Genomic DNA, 23,728 nt, shown 5'->3' with positions numbered 1-23,728 from the left:
TTTAAACACAAAACACTGTTTATTCCATGAACTCAACTTAACATCTTAAATAAACATTGGATCTCTTAAAACCCCTTACTTCAAAGATAACTCAGAAAATATTGCAACAGTAAATAATTCCTTAAAATGTTCCTTCAAACTTCCAAGAGACTTAACACCTTTAAACAGTATCACATCAGGTTAAAGGATACATATATTTTCTGTAGAATGGCAGAGACATATTAGCTTGGTTGACTTCAGCTCCAGCACCTTGCTTTCTTCCTGCAGCTCTCTGGACACACACAGACACACCCAAGCTGCTTTCTCAAACCTGGCTTTCTCCGATCACAGCAAACCAGAACTTCTCAAGCTGCTGTCTCAAACTGGCTTTCTATTTTTAAACTGCTCACAGCAAAACCAGCCAGGCACTTTTTAGCTGCTCTCAGCAAAACCAGCCAGGCACTTTTCAAACTGCAAAACCAAACTGCAAAATGGCTGAACTGAGCTGAGCTCCACCCACTTTATGATATCACTGTTTCCTTAAAGGTACATTGCTTAAAAATCCAGTTCTTAAAGGTACTCTCACATGACACAAAGGTAATGCCCAGCAAGTACAATACAAGGCAGAAGTCGGGCAAGGGCCATCAGACTTAAAGATCCCCCGAGCGTTGGTGGGGGGAACGTGGCGGGGGCTTCTGCTGCGTTGTTGGCCTTTCCATGGTCGACTGAGATGTTGGCTAGCTTCTTGATGGATGAATTTAAGAAGCAATGGCAGGCGGTCGCTGATGACCTGGAGAAGGCAATAGTGGTTAGGCTTTGGCCCCTATTCCGAGGGCCTTGGAGAAGATGGACCGGTGAATAAAGGAGCAAGGTATGGTGATACAGAAGGTGGAGCTGATACTTTCAGACCATAGGGCTCACTTGTCTCCCTGAGGCAGAGATGGTGTTGCTGGCTTTAAAGCGAGAAGCGTTGAAGGCGAAGGTGGATGATCTGAAGCACCGCTCCAGACGGCAAAACTTAAGAATCATTGGGCTACCGGAGGATCTGGAGGGCTCACATTCTATAGACAATGGGTGGGATTCTCCATTGGCCAACACCGGAATCAGGAAATGTGATTGGGAGGAGAATCAGTTCCGACGCCGAAATTGTGGTGGGCACCGATTTCATGCCAAATCGCGATTCTCCGTCACCTCGACAGCATTCCAGAATGTGTTCCAGAACGCATGTACAGTCAACAACCTTGGCATATCATTAGCGGGCAAGACCTGGTATTCTCCAGGGCCTCCGCGATTGTCCGCCTCCACTGGGGCAAATTCCCGACAGCAATATTCATTTGTGTTTTCAAAAATCGTGAAACAGGTATCATGGCTGCTGAGGGAGAGAGAGGGTACAGAAAGATTCCAGGGAGAATGTGCAAACGCCACATGGACAGTGACCCAGAGCCAGGATCGAACCTGGCACCTTGATGCCGTGAGGCCGCAGTGCTAACCCACTGCACCAACGTGCTGCCCTGTAACAGTCACTGTTAACGTGTGACATCAGTTTTGCTATCGTGGAAGTCCACGAATCATGCTCCTGTGTGAACACAGTCTCAAGATCAGAGTTTTGTAAAGGCCCATCTGGTTCACTAGTGCCCTGTCGGGCAGAAAATCTTTTCTCCATACCCACTCTGACCTTTATGACTTCAGAACCACAGTAATGTGGCTGACTCTTAACCTCCTCTGCAAAGGCCATAGAATCCCTGCAGTGGAGAATGAGGCCATTTGGCCCATTGAGTCTGCAATGACCCTCCGAAAGAACAAGCTATTTAAGCCCAATCCCCTGTCCGACCCCTGTAATCCCACCTAAACTGTGGACACTAAGGGGCGATTTAGCATGGCCAATCCACCTAATCTGCACATCTTTAGATTGTGGGGAGAAACCCATGCAGATTCGGGGAGAAAGTGCAAACTCCACACAGACAGTCACCCGAGGTCAGAATTAAACCAGAGTCCCTGGCACTGTGAGGCAGCAGTGCTAACTACTGTGCCACCGTGCTGCCCAATTCAGTTACATTCCAGAAGGCAGCTCGTCATCATCTTCTCAAGGGCTAAAAGATGTTGGCCTTACCAGTGACAACTACATCCCATGAATAAATAAAATTCTACCAAAAATATCTGGACATATACAGAACCTCTGGTTGTTTTTTTGTGTTCCAGGTGGAAAGTAGGAGCAGAACTCTTGCTCATTTTTTTCATTTCCCTTTAGTCCAAATAAAACTATTGCTGGCCCACTGGCACCCATTTTAAACTGAACAAATCAAATTGATTACAAATTGTCTGAGGATTTTTTTGCTGTGTATGGCTCAGGTCGTTGTGTAATACATTTGTCAGAATTTACCGACCAACCCACCGTGTGTTTTTCAGCGGCCTGCCAGCGGGATTTACCAGTGACTGCACCCCTTGTCGCCAGAAAACGCGTGTGCTGGCATGGGACTGGAATATCCCACCGGCATGAACAGCCAGTAGATCGCGCCCATTGCTTTTGGTTTGTTAATGTCATCTGATCTTCTGAAATGTATTATAATCTTGGTTTCTTTCACCTTCTGAAATAGATAACATGCTGAAATCTAAATTTAGTGAAAGCAGTGCACACTGACATCTGTGGATGTTTATATGGTGCCAAATTCAAGGCTATGGTAATCAAGGAATCTGGATATTTGCCACTATAGCAAATGTTGGACTTGAAATTCAAGGTTTCATTATCTCAGGAGTTAAGGTTAAATTCTTTATCTGCATGAAAAACAATAGCAAAGATTTTAGCATTTAGCTGTGTCTGCAGTATTTCAACTTTGTGATATTCTGGTTTAGCCAGGAGGACAAGTCAGACTCGGCATTTCATGCTTTTGTGTCTACTGTCATTCTCTTTTATGACAGCTGACAAGAGGAGGACAATAAGCTAGATTTTGCAGTAGTCACAATGGTGAAACTGTCAGCATTCGCTGTCGCTATTCCTTTGAAGTCTGGAGTCTCCACATGTGCAATTAAACACGGAAATACACAAGTTACTGTCTGTGATTCCAGGATTCTTCACAAGATGAGTGGTTGGAAGTATCCAGACTGCAATCATTAAACCGATAAGAATTCAATCTTTCACATTGTCATCTCATAGTTAAAAACCTTTGAAAAAGTTACACCTTGTTGAATGTGATGTAACTTGGTTTTCAATGGTATTACTAAGTTCATAATTACTGCTCAACAGCCTTCCTGGCCTTGGAAAACTAGTTTTATATAAAGTTTGTTGAATATCTTCATTATAATAAGAAGTTCCATGTTATTATAATATTTATTTGAAAAAGTTTATTTTTGTTTCCTTCTTCCTTAATCCCATGTCTCTGTTCCAATTATTTATTTATCTTTGAAAAATCTAATTAAAAATGATGCATAATAAATGATTTACTTCCTGGCTTACTGCATGTGAGAATACTTAAATATAATTAGCTGATGACCCTACTTGATGACATAACTGTTTGCTGGAGGTTTCCATGTCTTGACAGTATTTTCAAATTGATACTTTGAAAGGGGAAATACATAGCATAGAGATTTCTATTTCTTAATGGTTACTCTCTTCAAGGTTACCAGCAAGTGCTATAGCTTTACCACAAAATGCAAAATCTGGGCCCATTTGGATGGAATAAATCCTTTACTGATTTTTTCCCCCCTTATTCCCAAGTGTTAAGTCTCTGGACTGCTATAAGATCTAACTTGATCAAAAAAACAAACAGTGCAAATAGTTGAACCTAAATAATCTGAGCATTTGAATCAGGATTTTAGGATAGGAATTTATTACTCCATCACAATAGCCACTTCTACATTTTGGATTTCACCTCCACTGGAGATTTTGTTCCCACTTTGTGATCCCCAGTAAAGAGTTAATCTAAAAAGAATGTGTCGAAAAACAGAAATTCCAGAGAGATGGGCATGACCAGAGGCTGCTGATCACATTCCTGAATGATAATAAGTTTACCAGAAACTATTTAACCACAAGATATGATATTTGCTGTGATATTGTATGTAAACAACATCACAACACAACTGATCACATTTGGAGCCGGAGATGTCCTCGCCATGAGGTGTGGCCTATTGTGTCCTGTTTCAAAAAAATCAACAAGCAGGATGGGCCCCGAGAGATGGGTCAATCAACTGTACAAAACAACTGTTAAGTTGAATTGCAGTGGCTGTGGTCATGCACGAATAAAAGATAAAAGAAAGGCTGAGGACCAGGAACACCGCTAGCAATGAAAGATGCAATTTTGAATGAGACATGACAAGGAAGGGGACATCCTGCAGAAGGGTTACATAGATGCCAGGGTCCAAACAAACACCCAACAGTTTCTGCGAATCTGTTGAGGGGAAATTTTAATGGCGTGTAGGGGCCAAACCTGGATAGAAAGAACTTAACAGATGGCAAACAAAGTAGATTGTTGGGGAGCTTTATTTTACATGCCAACTGAGAGACACGGGATACGTGTGATGCATTTGAACTAAAAGACAATACTCATACAGAAGCTTGGGTACTCAGGCATATGACCTGGGCATGAGAAAAAGGGATAAATAAGAAAGGACAGAAATAGAAGGTACATGCTGCCAACCTAATTAGCCTGGAGAAATGAGGGTCCGGATGGCCAAGATCTCATACCAAGAGCATGGATGAGACCAACACTGGGGTACTCTACAGCCCTATCCGTGACACGGATGGTGGAAAGATAACGGGAAAATGTGGAAAAATACGACACATGGCGAGAGATTGTAAAGCCCCGAGACAATCCCCAAGGGTAGTGGAGGGGGGGGGGGGGGGGGAGGGGGAGAGAGAGAGAGAGGAGGAATAAGGGTATTGAAGTTGATGATCAGCCGTAATAATGGTTGAGCAGGTTCGAAGGGCCGAATCGCCTCCTCCTTCTATTTTCTATGAGGTTCCGGATGGCCAAGATGTCGTACTAAGAGCACGGACAAGACCCACACTGGGGTATTCCACAGCCCTATCCGAGACACGGATGGTGGAAAGATAACGGGAAATTGTGGAACAATAGGACACACGGCGAGAGATTGTAAAGCCCCAAGACAATCCCCAAGAGGGCGGGGGAGGGATCAGGGTATTGAACTTGATGATCAGCCATCATTTTTTTTCTTCTTTTTAAATAAATTTCGAGTAGCCAATTAATTTTTTCTAATTAAAGGGCAATTTAGCTTGGCCAATCCACCTACTCTGCACATCTTTGGGTTGTGGGGATGAAGCCCACGCAGACACGGGGAGAATGTGCAAACTCCACACGGACAGTGGCCTAGAGCCGGGATCGAACCTGGGACCTCGGCGCCATGAGGCAGCAGGGCTAACCCACTGCGCCACCCTGCGGCCCTGATGATCAGCCATAATAATGAATGGTGAAGCAGACTCGAAGGGCTAAATATAGCCTCCTCCTGCTTCTATTTTCGACGTATATTTCTATATATGTCTCAGTCTACGAAACGAGCCTCTGTCTCACGAGATGGGTGCAACCTGCCATAAGGTAGAAGGAAACCAAGGAAAGCTGTATCCAGTACGTGATTCACAGCAGGTCAGATTTACGGTCGGTGATAGTAATGAGGAGTGGTGACAGGACAGGCCTCGGTTGAATCGGTGCGTGAGTGTGAATGAGATTTGTTTGGGTGACACCTGTGGGGCAGGAGGCCACTCTGCTAAATTTTTACTGGACACTGGAGGCTCTAAGACAATCATAAACACTAGCCAAGCCTACAACCCAGATTGTCAAAGCACTCAGACCATAGTATTGAGAGCGTTTATGGGACATTCACAAACCTGTATTATCAATTTAGAATCATAGAAGTTTACAGCATGGAAACAGGCCCTTCGGCCCAACCAGTCCATGCCGCCCAGTTTTTACCATTAAGCTAGTCCCAGTTGCCCGCACTTGGCCCATAATCCTCTATACCCTCTTACCCATGTAACTATCTAAATGCTTTTTAAAAGACACAATTGTACCCGCCTCTACTACTACCTCTGGCAGCCCATTCCAGGCACTCACTACCCTCTGAGTGAAGAAATTGCCCCTCTGGGCCCTTCTGAATCTCTCCCCTCTCACCTTAAACCTATGCCCTCTAGTTTTAGACTCCCCTACCTTTGGGAAAAGATGTTGACTATCTACCTTATCTATGCCCCTCATTATTTTATAGACCTCTATAAGATCACCCCTAAGCCTCCTACGCTCCAGGGAAAAAAGTCCCAGTCTATCCAGCCTCTCCTTATAACTCAAACCATCAAGCCCCGGCAACATCCTAGTAAATCTTTTCTGCACTCTTTCTAGTTTAATAATATCCTTTCTATAATAGGGTGACCAGAACTGCACACAGTATTCCAAGTGTGGCCGTACCAATGTCTTGTACAACTTCAACAAGACGTCCCAACTCCTGTATTCAATGTTCTGACCAATGAAACCAAGCATGCCGAATGCCTTCTTCACCACCCTGTCCACCTGCGACTCCACCTTCAAGGAGCTATGAACCTGTACTCCTAGATCTCTTTGTTCTATAACTCTCCCCAACGCCATACCATTAACTGAGTAGGTCCTGGCCTGATTCGATCTGCCAAAATGCATCACCTCACATTTATCTAAATTAAACTCCATCTGCCATTCGTCGGCCCACTGGCCTAATTAATCAAGATCCCGTTGCAATCCTAGATAACCTTCTTCACTATCCACTGTGCCACCAATCTTGGTGTCATCTGCAAACTTACTAACCATGCCTCCTAAATTCTCATCCAAATCATTAATATAAATCACAAATAACAGTGGACCCAGCACTGATCCCTGAGGCACACCACTGGTCACAGGCCTCCAGTTTGAAAAACAACCCTCTACAACCACTCTCTGCCTTCTGTCGTCCAGGCAATTTTGAATCCAATTGGCAACCTCACCCTGGATCCCGTGAGCTTTAACCTTCTGCAACAACCTACCATGCGGTACCTTGTCAAAGGCTTTGCTAAAGTCCATGTAGACAACTTCTACTGCACTGCCCTCATCTACCTTCTAGAAATGGCCTTTTCGAATGGGAAATTATGAATTCCAATATAAATGTGTTCTGGTAAATTTAGAGATGAATCATATGAATATTCTAATCTTTATTAGTGTCACAAGTAGACTTACATTAACATTGCAATGAAATTACTGTGAAAAACGCTGGATGGACTCAGAGCTTTATGCGGGACATAGTTAACTATTGTATCTGACATTATCCCGACAGAACAGGATCATTACATATACCATCAGGAGAATATTCAGAGTGTGTTTGTTGTATGACTACCTTTTGGGTAAAGCCGACAAAAATGTCACATAACTCGGATGTGCAAAGGATAATTCCAAATGCACGAGTGGGCTTTGCCACCCATAAGCATGATTGTGGAAAAATAGAGGCAGAGATTCTCTTGGAGGGGCCTGACCATTTCCCACAGAAACAATATGGATTCCCACATAATGCTGAGGAAGTAATTAAAAAGATACTGGATAGCTTGCTCCAACAGGCATCAGCCACTAACTCACCTATGTCGCCCATTCGGAAGCCAGGCGAATCATGGTGATTAACAATTGACTATAGAGGACTTAACAAGACAAATACCTGCTGCCTCCCCAAGAGTAACCACTAGCCCTGAAACACTGATGAAGCAAATGCCTGGAGCTAAATGATTCACGGTTTTTGACATTAGAAATAGCTTTTGGTCTGTGCCCTTGGCTAAGCAGTGCTAATATAAATGTGCGTTTATGTCCCAAGGACACAATACACATGGACTTGCCCCCCTCAGGGATTCCTTCAATCTTTCACCACAGGATGGTATCTGGATTATAAAGATTCTCATGACCAGAATTGTTGATGACTTACTGTTATAGAGACCAGGGAAGAGCACCTAACACGGCTAGCCGAACTACTAGTTCTATTATCCCAGATAGGAGTCACGGTAAACCCCAAAAAGGCCCAGGTAATGAGAGAAAAGGGATTGTATTATCAGCAGGAATACATTCAATAGATGACAAATAGATTTGTGCCATACTCCCCATCCCAAAGGATGTGCAGGCGCTAGGCTCCATTTTTGGATTTCTAGGTTATTGCCGTAATCATATGAAGGGGTTTGCGGAAAAGGCTGTCCCTGATAAATGTGCCTTGCGAATGGAATGACAAGCCCACTCAGGCAGTGACTGATCTTAAGGAAGATATGGGCACCTGCTCTCCATGTACTTAATCCAGGGACATTTTTGCTTTGGAAATAGCTGTGGGAGAGGATGCTCTTTGTCTGCTGTATACTATCAGAATAATCATGATAAACTTTGTCTTATGACGTATGGCAGTAGAAAACGCTTACAGAGTCTGTGAAAAGCACTTATTAGCTGTCTCTGGGACACAATTTCCTTATATCGTAAGACTTAGTACTATAACAGTTTTCTAAAATGTTTTTTAAAAATTATTTTATTATTTTCCCAATTAAGGGGCAAATTAACGTGGTCAATCCACTTATCCTGCACATTAGAGGTTGAGGGGCGACCTGATAGAGGTCTACAAAATTATGAGGGGCATAGACAGAGTGGATAGTCAGAGGCTTTTCCCCAGGGTAGAGGGGTCAATTACGAGGGGGCATAGGTTTAAGGTGAGAGGGGCAAGGTTTAGAGTAGATGTACGAGGCAAGTTTTTTATACAGAGGGTAGTGGGTGCCTGGAACTCGCTACCGGAGGAGGCGGTGGAAGCAGGGATGATAGTGACATTTAAGAGGCATCTTGACAAATACATGAACAGACCCAGGAAGTGTAGAAGATTGTAGTTTAGTCGGGCAGCATGGTCGGCACGGGCTTGGAGGGCCGAAGGGCCTGTTCCTGTGCTGAACATTTCTTTGTTCTTTGTTGTTGTTCTTTGGTTGTGGGGATGAGACCAAAGCAGACACGGGGAGAACTTGCAAACTCCACAAGGATAGTGACCGGGACAGGGGGTCGAACCCATGTTCTTGACGCCATGAGGCAGCAGTGCTAACCACTACACCACCGTGCCACCTAGTCTATAACAGTTTTGATAGAACATACACCCATTGAGTTGATATTAGATATATGTCTGAAAGATGGAAATGTTTCCCAAAACTGTCTGCCCTACCCTATCCTAGTAACCCCGCCCATGCTTGGACACCAAGGGACAATTCTAGCACAACCAAGCCACCTAACGTGCACATCTTTGGACTGTGGAAGGAAACCGGAGCACCCTGCGGAAAGCCACACAGACATGGGGCGAACGTGCAAACTCCACACAGTCAGCCAAGGCTGGAATTGAACCTGGAACCCTGGTGTGTGAGGCAGCAGTGCTAACCACTGTGCCACCCTATGGGAAAGTAGACCTTCGAGCAAAAGAAGGGGCAAGACTGTTAAGCAAAGGAAGGGATCCAAGGGAAAGTACTGATGTAGAAGACGTAGCACAGTAAAGGTGTCACAGATAAATATACAAGACTTAAGGGAAGAACAAAGGAAGGATCTCTAGCTAAAATGAATCCAACAAGAACCCAGATAAATAGCTCACAGAATATAAAAGGGAAGAAAGTAACATAAGAATAAAGGAGGGATTGATATTGGAGAATGGACTCCAGTAACACCAGTACAGGATAGAAACGAGATGAATTATTAGAATCACTATATCAAGGCATTAAACCCTCAGAGACCCGAATAAGAAAATTATACTATGGGAAAGGACATAAAACAAAATGTAGAAACTGTCTAGTTTGGACTCAATACTCCAGACTGATATGCAAATAAGGCAGAATTGAGACATACACGACCAGTGGCAGGATCATGGGATTTATCTTGATTATGGAGGATCATAGGCAGCCTGTAAAGGAGGTTATAAGTACATTCTGCTCAGAATAGACACCTTTAGCAAACGGGGAGAAGCCTTTCCTACAAAAATCAATACTGCAGTCACCACTGTAAAGGCAATGGGTCTTCACAAAATGGAGATTACCAAGGAGTCTGGACTCGAACCACGAGTCAAACTTTACTGCCCAAGTGAAGCAGTTGGCAATGAAATTCCTAGGAATCCAACAGAACTTCCATGTAGTCTATTATCCGCAATTTAGTGGTATTGTAGAAAGAATGAACAGAACTTTTAAAACTATTCGAAGGAAAAGAGTATAGCAGAATAGTACAAACTGGGACAGAGTGTTACCCTCTGTCTTAATGATAGTATGGAACGCTATGTCAGGTTCTACTGGATTTCCACCCCATGACGAGGGATTGAGCTCTTATTAGGAATATATTTACCAGAACCACAGCTAGGGGCAGCACGGTAGCTCAGTGGTTAGCACTGTTGCTTCACAGCGCCAGGGTCCCAGATTCTATTCCCGGCTTGGGTCACTGTCTGTGCACATTCTCATGTCTACATGGGTTTTCTCCAGTTTCCTCCCACAAATCCCGAAAGACATGCTGTTAGGTCATTTGGACATTCTGAATTCTCCCTCAGTGTCCCCGGACAGGCGCTGGATTGTGGCGACTAGGGGCTTTTCACAGTAACTTTACTGGAGTGTTAATGTACGCCTACTTGTGACAATAATAAAGATTCTGATTAATGTTAGAAGTGATCAACCAGGCCTATGCAAAGAACTAATTAAAACCTTTACAAGTGTCTTGTGAGTGTTCCTTTAAGAAAGGTTTTTGTCTTATCACATGGCTTCAGTGATGTCATTGTGTAGGTGGAGCTGGGCTGTGAGGTTTGTTTTACTTTCGCTTTCAGATTTGACTGCTATGGACTACAGAGAAAATAAGTGTTATGGTCTGTCTCTCTCTATTTTCATTTTAAAGAGTTATTACATTAAAAAACGCATTGATTATAGCTACCTGCTTAGGATATATCTTAAAAGATATAGTTTGCTTTCCGGAAGGGTTTAAACCTGCTGGTGAGACAGGGTCAGAATCTCAGGAAAAGCCAGTCTTATTCAAGTGAGAAGGCAGAGTGCTGGGCCACACCCTTGAAAAGTGGTTTTGGTTTATGGGATTTTGTTTTTGAATTGTAACAGTTAAGGGGGAATTCATTAGATTAATGTAGCTGTGGGGTGTCTTTATGTTTGTAATTGATAAAAATTCTTGCTGTGTGTGTGTATATATATGTTAACCAAGTACTTAGAATAAAGCTTGTTTTGTTAAAGTGTCTAGGGAGTCTGTTGAATGACACCTGAAGGGAAGGCTCTTGTCCTCATCCTAGCCAAATTCAACATAAAAGGTTGTAGGTCAGGTGGACTTCATAATATACTTTGCAGTTTCTAAGCCATGGCCCATAACACAAGCAATATAATTGGTAGTAGCTGTAAAATTGGGGAAAAACGAAGGCAAAGGAAAACTTTATTTTGATGGAAAGATATCTGATAGGAGAACGAGTGATGGTGAGAATACAACAAACAAAGGGTTTTCTGACCCCACAATTTGCAGGACCATACCATTGTGAACAAAGCTAGCCACTCATATACAAGGTCCTATTAGAGGGAGTAAGTGGTATCACATCAATCAGTTAGAACCATACAAGGGATCACAAGGGAAACTGTTTAACCACAAGATGTGGGATTTGCTGTGATATTGTACCCGATCATTCGGAGGACAGACGGGTAATATCACACACATAAGACAGCATTTGGTTGATGTAATTGGGATATTTGGTGATTAAGCTGACTTTAGTAAAATAAAACACTGTGATGCTTTGAGTTAAAACTTAGGCATCTTAGTTGTTATTCGATACCACTTGCAAGCACGTAGGATGTGCTGCTGGACACAGGTCAACAACTTATGACGACCGCGTGTGCTCTTGTTTGCTGCCTATCTGGCCTCTGTTCTTTTTGGATGGTTGCCTGCCTGACCTCCTCAGCCCTGGCCTGGAGGTCGAGAGTTGTCCCGCTGCTCCCCTCGACAGCCATTGGCCTGCGCCTCCTCCTTGCTGAAGGCTTTGCAGCAGAGGCGGGCTTACACTTTTGGGTTCACACACTCAGTATAGGGCACCCACTCCATTGGTCAGTGTCTCACACTGCAGTGCTGTGTGTTTCATTGTAAGTCTGTCTCTGAGTGTGACAAAGTTTTTGGTCACCAGTCCGAACATCTCAAGTGGCTGGATGGTATGGTACCACAGCACTTCGCTTCACAGCTCCAGGGTCCCAGATTCGATTCCTGGCTTGGGTCACTGTCTGTGAGTCTGCACGTTCTCCCCATGTCTGTGTGGGTTTCCTCCGGGTGCTCTGGTTTCCTCCCACAGTCCAAAGAAGTGCAGGTTAGGTGGATTGGCCATGCTAAATTGCCCTTGGTGTCGAAAAAAAAGGTTAGGTGGGGTTACAGAGATAGGGTGGAGGTGTGGGCTTAAGTGGGGTCCAAGGGCCGGTGCAGACTGGCCTCCTTCTGCACTGTAAATTCTATGATGTCCTCTTAGAGGGAACTAAGAGACTGCTGTGTGCTGTTAGCGACGACATGGCTCACCCCTGCCTCACCGGACTGTGCCATACAACCTGACGGCTTCTCAATACACAGGACGGACTGCACGTGTCATCGGGCAAAGCGAAGGTGGAGGGGTTTGTCTCTTAATCAACTCCTCCTGTGGCCGGTAGGGGGGATGGGGCCCCGCGGGGGAGGGGGAGACCCGAGTCGGGGGTGAGGGGACTGGGCCTGTAAAAGGAACTGCACCAGGGGAGGCGGGGCTGGGCAGGTGGAAAGCGCGGGCTTTTTCCGGCGCTGAAGGCTGGAGGGGGGTGGGGCTGGGAAGCACGGTTTTTCCTCCCCCCCACGCTTGGGATGGAAGGGGGAGGCGGAGAGCCTGCAGGAGGGTAATGGAGGGGGAGGGGAAGTCCCACAATGGGAGGAGTCGAAGGAGAGGCGGGAGTGGCTGGGGTCCGGAGTCAACTGATTTGCGGGAGTGCAATAGGGGGAGCAAAGCAGCTAGGAGGGGTCCTAGCTGGAGGGGGAATGGGGGGAACCGGGTTGCTGCTGGTATGGTCACGGGGGAGCTGGAGCGAGTAGAGGGGGATGGGACGGGGGTCTGCCGCCGTGGGGAACGATCCGGGCGTGGGGTGCGGGCGAGTGGCTGGCTGAGGAGGGGCTATGGCTAGTCGGGGGGGGGGGTGGTAGCCGCCTGATCCGGCTGATAACCTGGAACGTAAAGGGACTGATCGGGCCGATTAAGCAGGCCCGGGTGTTCGTGCACTTGAAGGGGCTGAAGGGGGATGTGGTTATGCTCCAGGAGACACCTGAAGGTGGCAGACCAGGTAAGATTGAGGAAGGGGTGGGTAGGTCAGGTGTTTCATTCGGGGCTGGATGCCAAAAATCGGGGGGTGGCGATCTTGGTGGGAAAGAGGGTGTCGTTCGAGGCATTGAGCATTGTGACAGACAATGGTGGCAGGTACGTAATGGTAAGTGGTAAGCTGCAAGGGGAGAGGGTGGTGCTGTTCAACGTGTACGCACCGAACTGGGACGATGCAGGTTTTATGCGGTGCATGTTGGGTCGGTTCCCGGACTTGGAAGTGGGGGGCCTGATAATGGGGGGGGGGGGGGGGGGGACTTTAACACGGTGTTGGATCCGGCACTGGACCGCTCCAGGTCTTGGACGGGTAGGAGGCCGGCGGCGGCTAAAGTGCTGAGGGGGTTTATGGACCAGGTGGGAGGGATGGACCCTTGGAGATTTGCAAGGCCGGGGGCTAGGGAATTTTCATTCTTCTCGCATGTTCATAAGGCCTATTCCCTGATCGACTTTTTTGTTATGAGCAGGGCGCTGATAGGGAGAAGAGGATACCGAGTACTTGGCGATAGCCATTTTGGATCACACCCCGCATTGGGTAGACCTAGAGCTGGGGCAGGAGAGGGACCAGCGCCCGTTGTGGCGCTTGGAGGTGGGGCTGTTGGTGGACGAGGTGAGCGAGCGGGTCCGAGGAAGCATAGAAAGATACCTGGAGGCCAACGATTACGGGGAGGTCCGAGAGGGGATGGTCTGGGAGACGCTGAAGGCGGTGGTTAGGGGAGAACTGATTTCCATTAGGGCCCACAAGGAGAGGAGAGAGTAGAGGGAGAGGCTGGTGGGGGAGATGGTGATGGTAGACAGGTGTGCGGAGGAGGGACTGTTGAGGGAGAGGCCTAGCCTCCAGGCCAAATTCGACCTGTTGACCACCAGGAAGGCGGAGGTGCATTTGTTGCTCTTATTAGCCTTAGTTTTATTAGCTCTAATTATGTCACCTTTGCTCACGAGTCGCCAGCTATCTTTCTGATACCGCCACGTGGTTCAAGCTCTAGTTATGTTTAATAAGACAGCACACCGCTTAGTAAGATTGAAATCAACGGTCATTTATTATGCACAGCAATCAATACTTACACAATGATCCTACTTTCTATATCACTACCTACCACTACTGGCCAATACTTCACTTTTGGGAATGGCCCACCAGGTCAGGGAAACAAATGGTTTATCGAATTGGGTCTGGCCTGCGGGATTCAAAAGGCTGATACAGGTCAATGGCTAGGAGTCTCTGTCGAGTAGCGATCTCTGGAGTCAAACTTACGGTTGCTGGTTGATGGTTCTTGCGAAGGTTGCGAGCAGGAGAAGAAGGGTCGATCTGAACTTGGCCCCTATCTTTATAGGTCCTAGGGGCCTCCCGCCTCTCGGGGCGGACCTTGATCCTGGTCCCAAGTGATTGGACTTGTTCCCAATCACTGGGTTCGATATGCTCCAATAATGGGGCGATTCCTTGATCGGGGGGTGGTCGTTCACCTGTCTTTGTCTCGGCCACTGCTGGCGCCGAGAGGTCTGGCCCGGCATTCAATTGCTAATATGTTGCAATTGTTCCTGGGGATAGCCGATTAAACTGCAGATGTCTGGGTTGATGTGCTGCTAATGGTCGCAGGTATCGATCTGGGCCGACTTCCCCAGAGCCGAATACGCTATTCTGTCTGCAGCTGTCCGTTTGTGCCCTGTTGGCTGCTTTTCCCATCAGCCTTTTCGGTTAGCCATTTTATATCGGGTTTTGGCCAAATTAATCGGGAATCAGCCATTTTAGGTGGCTACATTGTGGAGGAAGGCCCAGGGGGCGGTTTATGAGTATGGGGAAAGGCAAGCCGGATGCTGGCGCTTCAGCTTCGGAAGCGTGACGCAGCTAGGGAGATCAGGGGAGTTAAGGATCGGGAAGGGAGTGTGGTTGGCATCAATGGGGTCTTCAGGGACTTTTATGAGGAACTGTATCGGCCGAGCCCCCACTGGAGGAGGGAGGGATGGGCCGCTTTCTGGACCAATTGAGTTTCCCGAAGGTGGAGGAGGGACTGGTGGCGGTATTAGGGGCCCCGATAGGGCTGGAGGAGCTGGCCAAAGGGATAGGGACCATGCAGGCAGGAAAGGCACCGGGGCCGGACGGCTTAACGGTCGAATTCTACAAAAAATATGTGGACCTGTTGGGCCCGTTGCTGGTTAGGACCTTCAATGAGGCAAGGGAGGGGGGGCCTTGCCCCCGACGATGTCCCGGGCACTGATCTCCTTGATCCTGAAGCGGGACAAGGATCCTCTGCAGTATGGGTCTTACAGGCCGATTTCGTTGTTAAATGTAGATGCCAAGGTGCTGGCGAAGGTCTTAGCCACGAGAATTGAGGATTGTATGCCGCAGGTTGTCCACGAAGACCAGACGGGGTTCGTGAAGGGCAGGCAATTGAACGCAAATGTGCAGAGGCTCCTGAACGTTATTATGATGCCGGCGAGGGAGGCGGAGATAGTGGTGGCGATGGACGCTGAGAAGGCCTTACAGGGTAGAGTGGGGGTACTTGTGGGAGGTGCTGAAGAGATTCGGGTTTGGGGAGGGGTTCGTCGGATGGGTTAGGGTGTTGTACGAGGTGCCGATGGCGAGTGTGGCCACGAACAAGAGGAGGTCTGAGTACTTTTGGTTGCATTGAGGGACGAGGCAGGGATGTCCCCTGTCCACCTGCTCTTTGCACTGGCGATTGAACCCCTGGCTATGGCACTGAGGGAGTCGAGGAATTGGAGGGGGTTGCTGCGGGGTGGGGAGGAGCATAGGGTGTCGCTCTATGCGGACGACTTGCTGCTATATGTGGCGGACCCGGTGGGGGGAATGCCGGAGGTAATGAGGATCCTCAGGGAGTTCGGGGATTTCTCAGGGTACAAGCTCAACATGGGGAAGAGCGAGTTGTTCGTGGTTCACCCAGGGGACCAGGAGAGGGGGATTGGCGAGCTCCCACTAAAAAGGGCGGAGAGGAGCTTCAGGTATTTGGGGATCCAGGTGGCCAGGGGCTGGGGGGTCCTCCATAGACTTAATTTCACAAGGCTGGTGGAGCAAATGGAGGAGGTTTAAGAGGTGGGACGCATTGCCGCTGTCCCTGGCGGGTAGGGTCAGTCAGTCAAGATGACGGTGCTCCCAAGGTTTTTGTTCCTGTTCCAGTGCCTCCCCATTCTTATCCTGAAGGCCTTCTTTAGGCCTGTCAACAGGAGCAGAACGGGGTTTGTGTGGGCGCGAGGGACTCCGAGGGTGAGAAGGGTGTTCCCGGAGCGGAGTAGGGATGGGGGGGGGGGCTGGCGCTGCCCAACCTCTGTGGGTACTACTGGGCCGCCAATGCGGCAATGGTGCGCAAGTGGGTGATGGAGGGGGAGGGGGCTTCATGGAAGAGGCTGGAGACGGCGTCCTGTGAGGGTACGAGTCTGGAGGCACTGGCAACGTCGCCGCTGCCGCTCCCTCCAATGAGGTATACCACGAGCCCGGTGGTGGCGACTACCCTCAAAATCTGGGGGCAATGGAGGCGGCACAGGGAGGGAAGTGGGGGCCTCGGTGTGGACCCCGATACGGGGGAACCACCAGTTTGTCCCAGGGAAAATAGATGAGGGTTTTCGGGGTGGTACAGGGCAGAGATAATAAGGTTGGGGGACCCGTTTGTGGATGGGAAGTTCGCGAGCCTGTGTGAGCTGGAGGAGAAGTACGGGCTCCCCCCGGGGAACACCTTTAGGTATCTACAGGTCAGGGCGCTTGCCAGGCAGCAAGTGGTGGAATTCCCGCTGCTGCTGCCATGCACGGTACAGGACAGGGTGTTCTCAGGGGTGTGGGTTGGAGAGGGGATGATCTCGGCAACATACCAGGTAATGCAGGACGAGGAGGAGGCCTCGGTGGAGGAGCTGAAAGGTAAATGGGAGGAGTTGGGGGAGGAGATCGAGGAGGGGACGTGGGCAGATGCCCTTGGGAGGGTGAACTCTTCCTCTTCGTGCACGAGGCTCAGCCTCATAGTTTAAGGTGCTGCACAGGGCACACATGACCGGGACAAGGATGAACCGGTTTTTGGGGGGTGAGGACAGGTGTGTTAGGTGCTCAGGGAGCCCAGCAAACCACACCCATATGTTCTGGGCATGTCCAGCGCTGGAGGAATTTTGGAAGGGCGTAGCGAGGACGGTGTCGAGGGTGGTAGGATCCAGGGTCAAACAGGCTGGGGGCTCGCAATATTTGGGGTTGCAGGGGAGCCGGGAGTGCAGGAGGCGAAAGAGGCCGGTATTCTGACATTTGCGTTCCTGGTATCCCGGCGAAGGATTCTTCTTCAGTGGAAGGATGCGCGGCCCCCCAAGTGTGGAATCCTGGATCAACGATATGGCGGGGTTTATTAAATTGGAGAGGGTGAAATTTGCCTTAAGGGGATCGGCGCAAGGGTTTTTCAGGCGGTGGCAACCGTTCTTGGACTTCCTGGCAGAACGGTAGACATTGGTCAGCAGCAACTCGGGGCGGGGGGGGAGGGGGGCGCGGAGGGTTCTATTTTATTTTTGTTTGTCTACACTGGGGGATCTGAGGGAGTGTATATATTCGCTATGTGTTAATTCGTGGTGTTAATTTATTATTTATGTCGAGGGGGGAGGGGTACGGGGTTGTTTTGTTTGGTTTTTTACTTAATTCTACTGGGCTCCTTTTACATTTTGTTGTTGATATTGTGTGAAAACTTGAATAAAAATTACTTCAAAAAAAATTAACTCCTCCTCCCATTGTCTATTTATGTATGTCCTATGTTTTTTCATGTACTGAACGATCTCTCTGGACTGCACAGAGAACAATAATTTTCACTGTAACTCGGTACACGTGATAATAAACCCAAATTCAAATGACCAACCTTTTGTGCTAACATTCCTGTTAAGATCTTTGGAACATTTTGCTCCATTAAAGAGGCTATAATTCCAAGTCATCGAATCCTTATAATGCCGAAGGAGACCATTCGGCCCATCGAGTCGGCACGGCCACCTAGGCCCAATCCCCCGCCCCATCCCAGTAACCTCACCGAACCGTTGGACATTAAGGGCAATTTAGCATGGCCAATCCACCTAACCTGCACATCTCTGGACCATGGGAGGAAACCGGAGCACCCGGAGGAAATCCACACACACACGAGCAAGGAGAATGTGCAAACTCCACACAGTCGCCCAAGGTTGGAATCGAACCCGGGTCCCTGGTGCTGTGAGACAGCAGTGCTAACCACTGTGCTACCCCATGTCATGTAAAGAAGATGAAATGGAGCTGGCTCTTGCCATTAACCGGCAGTATTGTCCCCCCCCCCAAGGGTGGTCAATGGAACAAAAACGTGAGGCGTGAAATCACTGCAATATGCTATTGTGCAACATGCCGCGACATATTTTCAGAAAGTGAAATGCGTTGGTTGTGACAGATAATGTCAAATGGAGGAGAGAAAAAAACTAACCGACACTGCACTCTGATACAGGAGGCGAACTGAGCACGCAGAGTAAACCTTTGGAGCCGCCAGAAGAGAGTCTCCAGTGGGAGGCTGTGAATCTCCTTGACAGTAGATAGGGGGGAGGGGTGGGGGGTGTATGGTTGTCGGTGCTGAGCAGGCGAGCTGTTTGTCAGAGGGGTGAAGGGGACAGTGACGGGCCCAGCAGTTGGCAGTTGGGCTCCACGTTCCAGGCGCTGCTCGCGCGCGCTCAGTTCAAACGGTCCGGGGCTCGCGGACATGGTGCAGCCGGCCGACAGCAAGGCCCTGACCCTGGGCCTCTTAGCCGGCGTCGGCCTCGGGGTGGCCGGCCTCACGCTGGCCGTCGCCCTGTACCAAAGGGCCAAGAAGAGGAACGGCGCCGGCGGCGAGCCCGCGGCGAGGAGGCGGGCAGAGTTCCACAACCACTTGAAAGCCCCGGAGCCCTCGCCGCGTCAGGCCGACATCTTGGAGAAGCTGAACGGGCTGATCCGCAGCCTGGAGGAGGTGAAGGGCGAGGTGCAGAGCCTGAAGGAGGCCGTGCCTCGCCTGCAAGAGAGGATGCGGAAAGAGCTGGGGCCGGAGAGGAGTCCGAAAAAGAGGAGCAGCCCCGGCCACACGGCGGCCAAGAAGAGGAAGAGGAGCGAGCAGGTGCCGGAGGATGGGGGTGGAGACGCCGCTGCAGGTGCGGACTCCGGCTCTCTGAGCTCTGAGGAGGCGGAGAGTGAAGGAGGGTGAGCAATTGAACTCACTTCAATTATATACACGCATTCGAGGCAGACCAGATGTTTGCACTCTTTTTAAATAAAGTATAAATCAATCACAAATTTAATAATACGGTAACTTTCCAGTCACACTACAGCATTGTCACAAGGTTTATTCAGCATGCTGGCACTCCAGAATCCCCAAATGCTGGAATGGTCTCTCTTGATTTGAATAACCTGCTATTCAAAGAAGTGGGAACCCAGAAAACAGGAAACTATAAACCTGTCGCCTGTGTTTGGAAGAAATGTATTAACATGCCTTTACAAAATCACAACACAGATTTATGAAGCAGAAACTCTGTTTGACAAATCTGAATTTTTGAGGCTGCAACTAGTAGCATAGATGGAAAAAAAATCTTTATTATCACAAGTAGGCTGTAATGAAGTTACTGTGAAAAGCAGTGCATTTGGACTTTTTTTTTACAAAAAGGTGGTGCCTAGGAGGTCATAAACAAAATTAGGGCTCATGGGATTATGGATAATATGAACATGGATTTTTTTTTTATTGGTTAATGGGATGAGTGTCGCTGGCGATGCCAGCATTCATTGCCCATCCCTAATTTATCCTGAGAAGGTGCCTCCTTTAACTGCAGCCCAGCTGGCATAGGTACACCCACATTGATAAAGGGGTTGGTCCAGGATTTTGACCCAGCGACAGTGACGCAGCAGCAATGAAGTTCCAGGTCAGGGCAGGATGTGATGAGAACTTGCAGGTGTTCACATGCATCTGCTGCCCTTATCCTTCTAGGTGGTAGAGGTCGTGGGTTTGAAAGATGTTGTTGAAGGAGCCTTGGCAAGTTGCTCCAGTGCATCTTGCAATTTAATATTCACTGCTACCCCTGTGCGCTTTGGGATGGGGTGTTTTTTCTTAGAGGATGTTGAGCTTGTGTGTTGTTGGAGCTGTACTCTTGAAGTCAAGTGGAGAATATTCCCATCACACTAACTTGAGAAACTAGATAAATGCAGGAGGGAGCAAGGATTAGAAAGTAATGATGAAGATAAAGCTGGAGGTGGCTACAAAGTTAAGGGACAAGACCATGGATTGATTTGAAAAGCAAGATGGAAATTTTAAAATTGAGACATTGTCAGACTGAGATCTAATGCATAGATGAGGGGTAAATAGGATTTGATTGATTTAGGTTGTGAGCAGCATTTTTGGAGGATCTCCAGTTTAGGAAGAAGGGAATCTGCTCAAGAGTTAATTGGAATAGTCAAGTTTAGATGTAACTAATGCTTCAGCAGCAGAGAACTGAGGCAGGGTGAAGTGGGATGAAATTGTAGAGAGTGAGGCAGGCGGAGGAACAGATGTGGTCGGAAGCTAAATTCTGTCAGGTACAACAGCAAGGTCATCTCGATGCCAGATAAACTGTGATATACCTGAGACATGGAAGGGGTCAAGAGTTAGAGCTGGGTGGGCATACATGTAGAACATTGTGCAATTCTGGATGTTGTCTCCGTGGGGCAGCATGTGGATTAGAAATAGGAGAGGGCTAAGGATGAATCCCGGAAGCTCTAAGGGTAAAGTGGGAATGGGAAGAGAAACCATTGCAGGTGATCTCTCATTACAACCGGCGTATGTGAGAAAGGGGCAAGGCAATAAGAGTCCCACCCAGCTGGACATTGGAAGAGCATGGTGTGGTCAACTGTGTCAAAGGCTGCAGACAGGTCAGGAAGGATGAGAAAAGATAGTTTACTTCTGTGACAATCATATGGGATGTAATTTATGACTGAGAGTCATTTCAGTACCCTGGCAGAAGCTGAAACTTAATTGGAGGGATTAAACTGTAGAGTTGGAAGAAAAATGGGCATCGGCATGGGAGGAAATAACATCTCCACGGACTATCAAGAGGAAAGGGATGTTGAAGATGGTGAAATAGTTTGCAAGATGGTAAGGTCAAGGCTGGATTCTTGAGAGTAGAACTGATGCCGGTATATTTGAAGGGGGGGATATAATACCTGAGGGGGGCAGGAAACAGCTATTAACATGGGCACCCGGAAGAGATTTTAGCTAGTTTGGTGGAAATGGACTCAATAGACCAGTAGATGGGACTCACGGTGAAGATGAACTCAGATAGTGTACCAGTAGGATAAAAGAGAAAATAGGGAAAGATGCAAGTTCAAGGCATAGGATCCTTAGGGAAAATTTGGATCCATGGGCTAGGGAAGTGGCAAAATCAACTTCATTTCTAATTTTCAAGACCTCTAATAGGTCTTCTCAGTCATTTTTCTGAAAGAAAAATGGCACAACCTGGTCTTTCTTTCCTGATGGTTATACCCACTTAGTTCTGGTGTCATCCTTGTAAATCTTTTTTGCATTTTTTCCAGTGCATCTATGTCCTTTTTGTATAATGGAGACCATGATTCATGCAGTTTTGTTGCATCAGCAACACAAATTGTTCCATAACATTCTGTTGTTAAAGCAGAAAGTGTTGATAGGAGAATTTTACAAAACCTGACTAGCTATGTATTCATTGGTTAGAACTAAATGAGTAATAGGCATAATAATGCATGGTGCATTTATGATATTGGTCTGCCACTGGATATCTATTGTACTTGACACTTTAAAAATACATTTGCTACTCATAGCGTATTTGTAAGATACAGACATTCCTATTTCCTAAAATACAAACATAGACACATCTTTTACTTAAAGTGATGATATCATAAAATATATTAGTATGTTTAGTCTTTGATCTACGGCATGTCATATAGCTGGTGGTGTTTAAAATACTCAATAAGCTATTTGCCTGTATAAATTACAAAATAGTTCAGTTTTAAAATCATTCATGATGGTTAGTAGATTTGAAGGACTAAACAATATAACATTTCAGCCAACCATTGACACCCGCATAGGCCCCACAATCTGGAATTCCCTGCATAAACTCCTGCACCACCTTCCTAAAATCCAATCTCTTTCCAAATTCCTAATATCTCAAATGCATCTTTAATAATTATAAAATTCTACATTAACATGCTTTATAGCGATCTACCAGCCACGTTACGCTTGAAAGGCAGTGCGGTGAGGCTGGTGGATGCCTTTCCGGGATCTACCTGACTTGCTGTGCAAGATCTAACGCAACCTTGTGAGATGTCGTGATGTGAATCCCATCCATTGTGGGTCAGATCACTTTTTAGCAAATCTGCATATTCGAGCAAGACTGCTAGTCTCACTCTCATATGCACTCCCACGATCTACCCAAGGTATGGGATCTAACACCCCTGCCTTGGAGAACTCGGGCGAGCGCCGTTAAGTGCTGGTCCCCACAAATGTGGACAGATGGAACAGCACTGGTGGGGGTGTCCCGGGGGTTGGAAGCCCCCAGGTGCTTGCCCTCCAGGCAGGGTGGCACTCTGGCACTGGTGCTACCTGGACACTGCCAATCTGGCAGTGCCAGCTGGCTTCCAGCCTGGCATTCCAAGGTACCTAGGTGGCACTGCCGGTGTGCCAGTGCCAAGCTGGCATTTTCCTGCACTAGGGATCAGGCCTGGGGGTGCTTTGTGTGGGGATGGGGGGGCCTGAGGAGTTGGACTTTGGGGAGGTTCGCGGGTCGAGAGATCGAGATGCCATTTGAAAATAGCGCCCTGATCTCCTTCTGCACTGAGGAGTTCCTCCGTGTAGCAAATAGGAGTAAGTGCGGCCTTGTCAGGGAGTTCTCCGCTGAGGCCCTGTATTTACCCTAATGGGCGTTCAGTAGCATGGTGTTTTCAGCGCTCTGAGTGACGGGAAATACCTGGCTAAGCACGCTCGCCACGGGACTCTAGGGGCAGATTGTGCCCAACATATGAGTAGGGTGAGTGAGTAAGCAGGGACCAATATTGCCGGATCGAGGACTGTAGGTTGCAGGAGCGCAACCTTATTAGTAACATTATGGAAGCTCTATTCATTGATAGAATAAACCAATTATAGCCACTGTTCCTATATTACATCGAATGTGCAGCACAGAAACGTTTAAACTAATTCTGATTTATCATTGACTTGAACCCTGTCGATCAGAACCATTCAGGTCTTAATTTAGATTTGGCAAGGAACATTAATATTAATTTCAGTAGAAATACAAAAAAATCTTTGAATGATTTAGTAAAACATTAAAATATTATTTGAAACAATGACTGTCCCCATAAATTTGAATTTGTTTTAAGTTATGGATTAAGAATGGAGCTGAATGTTGGTGCTTTAAGATGATGTAAATACTGAGGAGACTTGAGCTGCTGTAGGAAGCAAGTAGATGTTCTATTTGAGTG

At 47.4% G+C, this 23,728-nt stretch overlaps 1 protein-coding gene across 1 annotated transcript in view; it reads left to right on the top strand.

Moving 5' to 3' along the window:
* Positions 1 to 18,624: 18,624 nt before the first annotated feature.
* The window catches only part of rmdn2 (regulator of microtubule dynamics 2), a 244,687-nt gene continuing 239,583 nt past the window's right edge, over positions 18,625 to 23,728 (top strand). The window contains exon 1 of the mRNA XM_072500117.1: positions 18,625 to 19,456. Coding sequence (XP_072356218.1) covers positions 18,984 to 19,456 — 473 coding nt within the window. The 5' untranslated portion in view covers positions 18,625 to 18,983. The remainder of the gene's footprint in view (positions 19,457 to 23,728) is intronic.

Source organism: Scyliorhinus torazame, chromosome 4, assembly GCF_047496885.1.
Source record: "Scyliorhinus torazame isolate Kashiwa2021f chromosome 4, sScyTor2.1, whole genome shotgun sequence".
Lineage (NCBI taxonomy): Eukaryota > Metazoa > Chordata > Chondrichthyes > Carcharhiniformes > Scyliorhinidae > Scyliorhinus > Scyliorhinus torazame.
The sequence above is the reverse complement of the archived record's forward strand: the minus strand, read 5'-3'. Positions and strand labels throughout refer to the sequence as shown.